Here is a 12,543-nt window from a genome sequence, read left to right as displayed (position 1 = left end):
AATCTCCATCCTCTGAACTCTACCTCACCTAAATTCTTTCCATTTAATGTTAAGGTATAATTTGACCCAATTTATGAATAATTTTTTAAATGGATTCTTTGAAATGTACTTCTAGTGAATTTTTTTAAATTTTTAATCAATGTTATTCATGTTTATAATTTAAAGTCATTCCATCAGGCTTATAACAAGAAAACAGTTGTCCTTTGCCCCATCTCCGTCCATTCCCCATTCCTGCTCCCTCACTCTAGTCACTTTCATCTCTTTACTGCTTGTTTGTTGTGTTTGCTTTCACATTGAAAACAATGGGTCTGCATAGCTACGTCTCAGTTTTTCAGTTTTAGATATTAATTTCCACAATAGGAAATCAATGGACAAGTATTTCGTTCTCTTAAACTCCTGTACACCCTCCACAGATATGCTCCTAATACAGTTTTCAAATAATGTTTGCTTAGCTCAGCATTGATCGTTATAGGTGGGTAAAGAGAATTCAAATTTGAGCCGTAGCATGCAGTGGGATTATACGACCCACATAGTTGTAGTACTTTTTGTTTTTCTAAAGGTAATAACTGGAGTTTTTTGCTGGCATTACTTGACCATGGATCTAACACTTGTCCTCACTCTCTGACAGAAGCATAAGTTCCCAGACACATCAGATTATGCCTCAATTCCATCTTTTTCTTGGAGATGGAAAGCCTTTCTCATTGGATCTTTCTTTCTAGTTGTGTCCTGGCCTGCTGCAGCTCCTGTCCTAGATCTTGTTTTCCTTGGTTTCCATCCTAATTTAGTATAGCACACCTCTCTTACACCTCCTAAAAAATATGAGAAAGACACTGCGAGACCCCACATGTAGAGACGTGCCTTGATTCTACCCTCACACTTGTTTACCAGTTAGCTGGAGAAAGAGTTATAGGTTGGAAATCCTTTTTCCTCTGGATTTGGAAAGCATTGCTCTGTTGTCTTTGGCATCAGTGTTTCTGTGGAAAAGTCAAATTCTGTCAATAATCTAATCTTGATTCCTTGTGTATGGCATGTTTTTTCCACCCCACTTTGGAAGCCTTTTATTCAGTGTTTTGAAATGTCATGATTCAGCGACTTAACATGGCTCTTTTTCATGCATTTTGTTGAGTACTCAGGAGGCCCTCTAAGTCTGGAAACCCATGTCCTTTAGTTCTGAGAAATGTCCTTTATTCATTTCTTCGATGATCTCCTCTGTCTTTTCTCTCTTCTGTCTTATAAAACAGATATAGAGCTTCCCTATTGATCCTTTCGTTTTATTTTCTCTCCCTCTTCCTATTTTTCTTCTTTTGAGATTTCCTCAATTTTATCATCTAACCCTCCTTTTAAATTTTTATTTCTGCTATCAAAACCTCAATTTCCTGCAATTCTTATATTCTAGTATTCATTTTTAAAAATCTGTTCTTGTTTCATGACTACAGTAGCTTCCACTAACACTTTATTTTCTTCTTTCCTTGCATTGTTTCTGTTGCTCCAGTTTTTTTCTTTATGTTTGTTTTTATCATTAACGTTTATCCTTAGATATCTTTAGTACGGTGCTAAAAATTTTAGCTCATCAGCAGCTGGGTGCGTGGTCCACAAACTCTGACTGATAGATTTCACTACAAATTAAACTAGTGGGGCCATTTTGTGTGGGTAACTCCCAGCTGTCACTATGTTTGGGGCTGGTCATTTTCACTAAAGTGGGATCCTTCAATTTGCTGCCTAAGAAATATGATCCTGGCTGCCAGCATTCACAGAACCGGCTGGAAGAAAGGAGAATCTCATACAGATTTTCAGTGAGCCCTCCGGTTTGCAGCCCACCTGCACCTCCACTTACAGAGGTCACTTGGGCCCTTGATGCCTGAGCCTCGGGGGCTCTGTGGTGCCCATTAACCTGCTCTGGGCTTCTCCCTCTGCCGTTGTCTACTTTCTAGTTACCACTTGTCTAGCTACTTTCCAACGTTCACATTTTTTTTGTTGTTACTCTCATCTTCTCTTTGTTCTCGTATGGTTATCCCATCATTGTCGTTTTAATTTTAGTGGGATTTCAGGAGGGAGCAGTAGGGTGTGTGTGTGTGCCATGTTTAGCAGAGTCTCAACGCACTCTTTGTTCTTCAGAAATACATCTGTTCCTGAGGTAACAGCTGTATCAGGAACTGAATAACAAAAGAAAACGTGGTGATTCTGCCCTCCCCACATTTACCAAAACTCAAGAAGTCATCTCAGTTGGAGAATAACCCTTATGCTGCTTCTCTTTATTGGCATAAGGTTCCATCCAGAAGTACTTGGTATTTTAATTATAATGTTTCCTTTGGTAACAGATTGGTCTCTTATTTGTAATATGGTGATATGAACTGCAGTTTGTTTTGTTTTTTGTTGTTTTGGGGTGTTTTTTTTTTTTTTTTTTGGGGTGTTTTTTTTAAATAAACATCTCATGTCTTCTAAAATGTTTAAGGGGAGAAGTGTATAATAAAAATAATAGTTTATAAGATGAATAGCCCTTTCAGTTTTTTTAATATAAAAAGAATTAATTTGTATTTTAGTTTATCGGTGGTTTTTTTACCCCACTCCTTTTCATTCATCATTTTTATGTTGTTTTGTGTCTTTGATAAGTCACTAATTCTACATGATATCTTTGGAGAAATACTTAATAATCTTGATCTGATTATTAATTAGCATTACTCAGCAGCCCATTAGGTAACTTTTTGGTTTTATGTTAAAGGAAAGTTTTAAGGGTTAATATTCAAATTATTTCCTTCTTTCATGAGTGTCACAATTCTACTTAACGGAAGTTTTACTTAGTTCTTTTAGAAACACAAAGAACACATTTGTAGGTGGTTTTATTTATCATCTTAGGTAAATATTTTATTAGGATAAGGAAAAGCATTAAGTGTTTTAAAAAAAAATAGTTTTCATATTGAATTATCCAAACACTTGGGATTTAAACTAGTTGCATAATGGATGGTTGGTGGTATTGTAGCCAAGAAAACAGAACCCCCAAATTCAGATTGTCTGGAATCAGGGAAATCAGATAGAAGTGGATTTTAGGCGTTTTCTTGTTTGTGCTCACATCTTAAAACCAAGCCTGGGAAGTCTGAAGTGTGTTCCATGCAGTCTAGAAAGTGGGGCATTTCATGTCTCAAGAATGAAAGCAAAACAGTGAAAGACTTCAGTGCTTTTTGAGACAAGTAAAAGCATGAAATGCAGCACAGGCAGTGGTGCTTCTCTTTTTGAGTTTAATGCCAGTGAAAGGAAGCAACTGGTTGAGAGAATTTTGTAAAAATCCAGGAAAACTTCTAAGTCAGGATTCAAAAATGTTAAGGAAAGCAGATTCGACCAAAACCAAAGGGCTGATTGAAGAGGAGCTTTTTAAGAAAGAGTCTTTCCTAGGTAGAAGGAAGGCTGAGCTGGGAATACAAGCTAGAGATGATTTTAAGTGTATGTTAAAATGAGACAACGTATCTAATTCCTATGTATATATGTAGTTATACCCACGAGGCCTTTCAGGCCAGCCTAAACTGGCTTTTCAGTTCCACCAGCTACCAGTACTGTATTGGCCAGGATGGCATTGGGGAGGGGAAGAGGGAAGGCAGGCCACAGGGACCCCGTACTTAGAAAAGAACCCTTGATTCTTTGGCGGTAGAAGAATGGAATCAAGCAGCTCTGAAGTGACTGAGAACATGCTCTCCTAGGGCTCCTCAAGGTTCTGTTTTACCAGCTCTCTGAATCTGTTGAAAATGCCATCAGTTCTGTCTCTTGAGCTAGTTAAGGTTGGGATTTGAAAACCATCAATCTTGAACATTTCCAGGATTAAATTTTCTCTTGGAGCCCAGGAGGCCGTTTTTACCTCTGAGAGTTTCTGAGTTGTGACAGAGACGCCGTATTTCTCATTTATATGTTATGCAGTGACACGCGATGTTGTATTATTTGCCTTGAAGCTCCTGAACTACTTTGCTTTTATTTGACCTTATGTTTATCTGGCCTTCACTTTTACAATATAAGCTTTTATATCTGCTGTGTAAGCTTCTTTAAAATATGCCAAGGTAGAGATTTAATTACACTCTGTCTTTTTAAAAATAAACAGCAATGTATTTTCTATTTCAGGGCATTTGATGTAGAACTGCTTTACATAGCACAGTTCTTTAAGATCCCAATAGCAGAAATTGCTGTCAACTGGACTGAAATTGAAGGTGAGTATATTGTTTACATTACAGCTGATCTTAAGTGGGGGAAGACGTCAGACCATACAGTTGTCCAGTGAAGTCAGCTGGCTTTACTGTCACCCCAGCTCAGCTGTCCTAACTCAGAGGCAGTTTCATAGACAGTAAATACTGCCTGCTAATCCTTGCCACCCTCCTCCAGCTGGCTTACTGCCTTCTGTAAGCCCATAATTCATTCTGTAAATGCCTTCTTCTCCTAAGAAGAAGTCTCTTCTTAGGGTCTTCATTAGGCCTACTGGCTTGCCTAAGCAATTCAATAAAAACTTGTACAGTAGACAGGATCATGGTGATTTCAGGCTAGAAGCAAGGTGAATAGTCTTCAGATAAACTTTATTGTTTGTAATACCAATTTTTTTTAGTATTATTTCATTACTCAGTGAGTTTTGAGTACCTACAAACCACTGTGCAAAGCTAAATGAGGAATTAGTTGTTTTTACTCCAAATGTCCATAATCCATTCACAGCCGATTTTTAACTGGCATCTGTACATACATCCAAAAATGTAAAGATTTCTAAGATTTAAAATGTGAAATCTATCATACTTCCGAATAATTTCTATTCAGAAAAGCTTAGACAGCGCTCACTGTTTAGAATTTAAAATATATTCTATTGTTCTCCTTTGCTTACCTTAGAATGATCCTAAATTAATTCACAGTGTAGGAACAGTTAACTGGAGACTTTTCCAAAGTCACCTCTCCCCCAGGTAAGCATGGCCTCCTCTTGAAAAGTCACTGTTGAAGTAAGCAACTTCACATGTTTAGGGACAGAAAAAGGGTAGGAACCCGTCTGGAAATCATACAAGCTCTGTAGACCTCTTGGAGTCTTGCTGAATCATATTGAGTTTACAGCAGTGTGACTAATCTCCACAGTAGCAGCCTAGACCAAAGGGGATGGAAGCAGGTGAAAGGATGCCTCAGGCTCGTTAGGATCAGCTTGGTGGATGTGTCTGTGTTGATCTGTGCCCAGCACAGACTCTATGGGAAGCTGAAGTGGGGAAAAGTAAAAGTATGTTTCATTTTATATCAGTTGCTCACTTGCATTTCTCAGAGAGTTGAGTGTTGAATCTCGATAACCAGCACTTAGCAGTTTTTCTGTTAATCATCCCCAAACCCTCAGCCATATACGATCGGTGCCTCCCCACTAGAGCAGGGCCACCTGAAATTCTCACGGTTTAGATCCTCCCAAGTTTTATTTCACTTCCAGGTGTTTTGTTTTTGTTGTTTTTAGAGAAACCACTCACTTTGGCTTTGAAGATATTTAAATCTCTTATCCATGATTTAAATTAATTACAGTGGATGTGTTAACTTCATTGTGGTAATCATTTCACAGTGTATACAGCTATCAAATCATCATGTTGTACACTTTAAATACATTTCAATTTTATTTTCCAATTACACCTCAGTAAAGCTTGTGGTGGTGGGGAGAGGTGGGAAGAAAGGAACAGAGACAGAAGCTAGAGCATTTGGGCTTCAATCTGGAAATTGTCAGTGATCGTCCTGTGGTCTTTACCACTTCACTCTACCATCCAGCATGCCAGTTACCTGAGATTGGAGGGCAGGGCAGGTCTGCTTCTGACTTACCAAAAAAACAATTCCAAGGGGTAAAATCAAGGAATATAAGCTTTTAAGACATGCTCAAGGAGGCAGATCTCATGCAGTCAACTGCACTTGGCATGTTGTCATTTGACAACCACTGGACAAGAAGATGGCCTATAGCTAAGGTGTATTTATTTTATCTGATTGAGAGCCTTTGGTAGAATTAGAATAAATGTTGGGTTTTTGTCTTGGATTTCTTATCTCAGATTATTAATCTGTACTTGTATTATGTATAGAGGTGTATCTGATTCTCTGTAGTACATGAGATTGAAAAGCAGTGTGTAAAACATGACGATTTGCCCCCGAAAATCATTTTTAAATGTACAAAGGAATTGTTTAACAGACATACATATATAATATAAATAATGTAAGTTAAATTAAGGTGACTAGAAGCTCACAAAGGTCGTGACTTCTAAAATACAATTTTAAACTGTTATGTTTCCTGAAAATATATTTATTTTTAATTATTTTTAAATTGCAGGTTCTAAATTAGTTCCATTTTGGAGCTGGCTACAGATGGGCAAGGACCTACTTCTTATACGACTTCGATATTTGACTGGTGCCTGGAGGCTTGAACAAACCAGGAAAGTGAATTAGGTGATTTGCCATCTTTGGTTGTATTCTTATCCATCAGTATCACATTATTTCACTTGAAATTAAAATTTTAAATAAAGCTGGAATAAAACTGTTCCATTGTATGCCTTTTGATAATTTTAAAGAATTTACTCCAGCAGTACAAATCTTTATACCTCTTTTGGACACAAAAATTTTTAAGGTGTTTGTAACAAAAGTCAGATTTTCTTTTGCTTTAGCAATTTTATTCGTTTAGATTAATTATCATTATGATTCTGAGAAATACAATTTTTAAACAGAAGACAGAAGCGATTATTCTTACTCTAAAGTGCCTTATTCTCATGAACTTAAATATAAACCACAATCATATAGGTGTTCAGGGATTTAAAAATAAATGTTTAAATATATATAAATTTATCAATATTAAACCCATAAAACTTTTTCATTCTGTAAAAGTCTAGGAAATTATGTTAAAGAAAGAATATAGGCTTGCTCACAAAGGTATCCACTTTCTCATACAGTCTTATTTATCTCCTTCCAAATTTTTCTTACTTCCTGGCAACCCTAACCTCTTGAGTTCATGTTAATAAAAATTGGAAATTCTTTATTAAAAAGAGAAAGTTTTGCGGTATTAATAAATGTATTTAATAACATCAGAAGCCTGTGTTTTTGAGAAACTAAAGACTAAAAAATAGCAATTATAAAACAATGAACTCCTAAAAATAAGAATTAGATTGTTTCTGATGTTTTAGAGAAAATAATAATACCTAACATTTACTGAGCGTTGACTGTCTGCCCACCACCGTTCTAAGCACTTAGTATATAATGACTCACCTAACTTTTACAATAGGAGAGGGAACTCAAGGCATAAAGCAGTCACTTGCCCAAGGTCACAGAGGTAGGAAACAGTAGAGTTGTGACCCTAGCCCACATAGTCCGGATCCAGGGCTTACACTCTTGAATGAGTATGCTACTTCAGTTTCTGACAGTATGATAACTGGGGACATGTAAGTAGAAAGTTTCAGAAGCACGTGAAATACAACATTTTAAAGACAAGACTTACGTGGAAAAGTAAATAAGCTAAAGATGACTCCTCTCCAGTAGTTTAAACAACAGTGACGCTGTCACATCTGCACTAAACAAGCGCCTTGAAAACAGAAACCATTTCTTACTCAAATTAGTATTCCCAGTACAGTGCTTAGCGTAAACACTCAATATCGATCAAGTAAATAAACAAACTTCATTCACTACCAGGTTTTGAGAGCCTTTAAGTCACTTAAATGAACAGAACAAAACAAGGCTTATGCAAGTAGAAATGAGAGAAAACAAATAGTAAAATGACAGTGAGCATTAACAAGAATTTAAAGTTACAAGCCTTGAGCCAAAAATAAGATCCTTAATGAAACTATAATAAGACAATAAAATAATTTATTGTTCTTTGTAAGCTAGTGATAAAAGTGTATGTTTGAAGCATGAGAGGAATTTTCAGAAAAAGGGTCAATATTTTTTTATGTAGTTCACTCATGAGCCCTATTAAGAAAGGTTTCTGATATCCTTGATGCCAGTTTATCTTCCTAGGCACAGGTTCACCTAAGCTAACAGCGTAGTACAGACTCGGGGGCACTCTGTAAGAGAAAACGTAGTTTAACTTGTTGACATTATAGAGCCTGCTAACAAAAAGAGGCAAGCAGCCACAGCAAAAGCAAAAGTATCAGCTACTATCATTTTACCATGTGCAAGGAACTGTGATAAGAATTTCATGTGCATTACTTAGCTTAATCCGATCAAACAACTCTATCATACGGGTATGATTACCCACATTTCAGAAACGAAGAAATAGTGTTAGACAAGCGATTTGCCCAAGATCACACAAGTAGCCAGTGTCATGCTTCTACTGAAATAAAAGCAGGAAATAGGATCATGGGCCATGATTAAAACTGAGGGTACAAAATCGCATCACAATCAGACAACATGACCATTTACAGTACTTTCTACCTTCTGACTTGTTCTTATAGAATATGTACACGTGGAGTTTATTTGACTCAAGATTATGTCTGGATGAGGACATGTTTCTTGACATCTGTAATTCTATGTCTCTATGTAGTTGTGTATTTCCACGATTCACAGTTGATTCTCCAGTTCTGTTTTCCACTTTTTTTTATTGTTATAATTTCCTCAAGAGCAGAAACCTTGCCTTTTATTTGTGTCTCCATAGCCTCCTAAATTGTGATTGTTCAATAAAGGTTTCCCAAATGGTTAGATAATGCCAGCATTATAATTCATCTGTCCAAGAAAAACATTACATGAATGAGGTTATCCATTTTATCAACAGCTAAATCTCCTGAAGCAGTCTTATGAGTTGCTTTGTTTTTGTGCAAACTCAAAGGCACCAAATCTACAAACTAATGATTTTATTATGTCCATCCAATATAGGACTCATTTGGAATTCACTGATTTTGAAGTAAAACTCATTAGTATTTTGATGGTCACAAAAAGCAATACCTTCCCAGATTTGATCCTCTAGACAACTACTGCCCTTCTACAACCAAACACTACAGGAAAGAATGGTGACCTCACACCTGCTGACAAGAGCCCAGGCTGAGTGGGGAGCCAAGATGCACACCCTCACAAGGCTGGAATCAGGTACCTGGACATCCTCACCCAGGCGATGTCAGAGACACCCAGCAGGGAGCAGGACTTTCCTCCCCCAAAGCCAATCCTGAGTCCGCACCAGGGGAAGCTGGCCTTGCACTCCCCTCTCCAGTAACAGCAGCTCCACCCCCTCCCAGGGATGGAGTCAGAGGAGGCACTTCCTCTGGTGGCCTCGAAGTGATGAGGCCACCCCACTGCGGTGACAATGAAGACCATGTAGTGAGCCAGAACTCCTACCCCTGCCCAAGTATAATAAATAAATAGTCCCCCTTCATTTGGGTGTCAGTGGGGGCCAAGGGGAGAACCTGTACTTACACCTCCCCTGGCAATATAACAAGACGGTGCTCCCATTTCTCAACCAGAGGAGTGTCAGCTAAAACAAGAGTTGTGAATAAGATCCAGAGTCTCAGAACATAATAAAAAAAATGTCCAGGTTTCACAAGAAAATCACTTGTTAAAGCAAGAACCAGAAAAACCTCAACTTGAATGAAAAAAGACAATCGAGATGCCAACACTGAGATCCCAGAGATGTTAGGATTATCTGACAAGGATTTTAAAGCAGCCATGACAAAAATGCTTCCACGGAATTACAAACATGCTTGAAATTAATGAAAAAAGTAGAAAGCCTCAGCAAAGAAACAGAAAGTCTCAGCAAAGGACAATATCAAGAAGAACCAAATGGAAATTGTATTTATTTATTATTATCTTTAATTTTTTTATTTTGGCCACGCCATGCAGCATGTAGGATGTTAGTTCCCCGACCAGGGATAGAGCCTGTGCCCCCCAGCAGTGGAAGCATGGAGTCTTAACCATTGGACTACCAGGGAAGTCCCCCAAATGGAAATTTTAGAACTGAAAAATACAATCACTAAATAAAAAGCTTGGTGGATAAGCTCAACAGCAGAATGGGGGTGGCAAAGGAAAGAATCAGTAAACTCAAAGATAGCACAATAGAAATTAATCTGATCAAGAGAGAAAAAAACAGAAGGAAAAAAAAAAAAAAGGCTCAGTGAAACTATAAAAAGATCTAACAGTATCATCAGAGTCCCTGGAAGGGTGGAAAACATCCTTGAAGAAATACTGGCTGAAAACTCCTCAAACTTGGCAAGAGGCATAAATCTACAGAATCAGATTCCGTATAGGATAAACCCAAAGAAACCCATACCAAGACACGTCACAATTAAACTTCTGAAAACTAAAGACAGAAAAAATCTTGAAAGCCACAAAAAAAAAAAAAAAAAAAAAACTGACACCTTACCTATAGTGGGGAAACAATCAGAATGACTGAATTTACCATCAGAAACTATGCCAGTCAGAAGGATGTGGCACAATATTTTTTAAATACTAAAAGTAAGAAACTGTCAACACAGAATCTCATACTCAGCAAAAAACAAATCTTCAAGTATGAAGGGGAAATAAAGACAACCTCAGATGAAGGAAAGTTTAGAGAACTGGACACCCACAGACCTACCCTAAAACGATGGCTAAACAAAATTCTCTAAACAGAAAGAAAACATCAAAAGGAAACTTGGAACGTTAGGAAGGAAGAAAATACATGGTAAGCAGAATATTGACAAATACAAAAGACTTTATCTTCAAGAGTTTTATATTATGTTTGATGGTGGAAGCAAATACTAAAGCAGTCTGATGTGGTTCTAAATATATGTAGTGGAATATATAAGACAATTTATCACAAATGAGGGAGGGAAAAGGGGCAAAAACAGAGGTAACAGGCCTTGCATCCCCTAGGCAATCTTCTGACATCGCAGTTGGGGAGCTGTGACCCACAGTTGGAGAATCAATAAGCTAAGTATGCAACTAGTGCCCAATCTGTCTTTTTTAAGATAAAAGAAGTATTAGCAGAATCTGCCAAAAGCAAGCCCTATTCAGAAGGTGACAGATTCTCATACTAAAGTAGGTGGGGTAAGAGTTTGACCCATTAATGTTTCCAACTATGATTACTTTTCTCTTTCCACAGGCCAATTATTTAAAGAGAAATAAATTGAGATTTTAAAATTTTAAATCCTCAGTTTAGTCAAGTCTCATAGTTTTTTGAATTTTTCGAATACCTGTACACTCACCATTTCTGATGATTAATCAGTGCATGACAGCTGAGTTTTAGCTGCAATTTTATCACACTTTTCAAAAATAATCATTTCAGAAAAAAACACTTCCAACAAGAATAGAACCTTATTTATATTTCTTTTCTTTTTTCTTAAAATTTTTTAACATCTTTATTGGAGTATAATTGCGTTACAGTGGTGTGTTAGTTTCTGCTGTATAACAAAGTGAATCAGCTATACGTATACATATACCCCCATATCCCCTCCCTCTTGCGTCTCCCTCCCACCCTCCCTATCCCACCCCTCTAGGTGGTCACAAAGCACCGAGCTGATCTCCCTGTGCTATGCGGCTGCTTCCCACTAGCTAGCTATTTTACATTTGGTAATGTATATATATCCATGCCACTCTCTCACTTCGTCCCAGCTTACCCTTCCCCCTCGCCGTGTCCTCAAATCCATTCTCTATGTCTGCATCTTTATTCCTGTCCTGCCCCTAGGTAGAACCTTATTTATATTTCTTATAGGAAATATATGTTAGAAATTTAAATTTCAGACTTCCCTGGTGGTCCAGTGGTTAAGACTCTGTGCTTCCACTGCAGGGGGCACGGGTTCAATCCCTGGTAGGAGAAGATCCTGCATGCTGTGCGGCGCAGTCAAAAAATAAAATATATATATATATAGTGTGTGTGTGTGTGTGTGTGTTACACGGGCCTCGTGTGTGTGTGTGTGTGTGTGTGTGTGTGTTACACGGGCCTCTTACTGTTGTGGCCTCTCCCGTTGCGGAGCACAGGCTCCGGACGCACAGGCTCAGCGGCCATGGTTCACGGGCCCAGCCGCTCTGCGGCATGTGGGATCTTCCCAGACCGGGGCACGAACACGTGTCCCCTGTATCGACAGGCGGACTCTCAACCACTGTGCCACCAGAAAAGCCCTAAAAAATATTTTTAAAAAAAGAAGTTTAAATTTCATTAAAAATGTGGTTTCTTGGACATCATTCTTCCCTCTGAATAGGCAACTGATGTGGAAGGATACTGTTTGGGTGAGTCAGGAGACTTTTTTCCAGTGATGAAAGCTGCGTGCATCTCAGTTTTCTTATCTATAAAACAGTAATACAGAGATAACACATGAGCTGCTGAATGAAAGGAAATATACAAGCCTAAGCTTTAAAAACAAGAATTTTGTGAAAATGTAAGATAACACATATGCTCATATCAGGGAGAATATTTTATATTTGGTAAATGCAGAATATTATCTTTTATTGGTTTACAACCTACCTTATTCTAAAGGTAACTATTCTAAAAGACTATTTCTCCACCCAAACTTCTCTCTTAAATAGGAGAGCAGAAAGTAATGGATTAAACTAACACACCATTGTAATGGTGTAACACACCATTGTAACACACCATTGTAAAGCAAGTATACTCCAATAAAGATGTTTAAAAAA

The 12,543-nt window shown here is 37.7% G+C and overlaps 1 protein-coding gene across 3 annotated transcripts in view; it reads left to right on the top strand.

Moving 5' to 3' along the window:
* The window catches only part of ALG5 (ALG5 dolichyl-phosphate beta-glucosyltransferase), a 38,543-nt gene extending 27,478 nt beyond the window's left edge, over positions 1-11,065 (top strand). For 2 of the 3 annotated variants that reach the window (XM_019936735.3, XM_019936738.3), the window contains exons 8-9: positions 4,102-4,187; positions 6,293-6,500. In XM_019936735.3, the coding sequence (XP_019792294.1) occupies positions 4,102-4,187; positions 6,293-6,408 (202 nt within the window). In that variant the 3' untranslated portion in view covers positions 6,409-6,500. Of the gene's footprint in view, positions 1-4,101; positions 4,188-6,292; positions 6,501-8,817 lie in introns of those variants that run through there. The other variant, XM_019936734.2, reaches the window with a different exon arrangement.
* Positions 11,066-12,543: the final 1,478 nt, after the last annotated feature.

Source organism: Tursiops truncatus, chromosome 18, assembly GCF_011762595.2.
Source record: "Tursiops truncatus isolate mTurTru1 chromosome 18, mTurTru1.mat.Y, whole genome shotgun sequence".
Taxonomy (NCBI): Eukaryota; Metazoa; Chordata; class Mammalia; order Artiodactyla; family Delphinidae; genus Tursiops; species Tursiops truncatus.
This window is presented reverse-complemented; position numbering and strand designations above follow the sequence as displayed.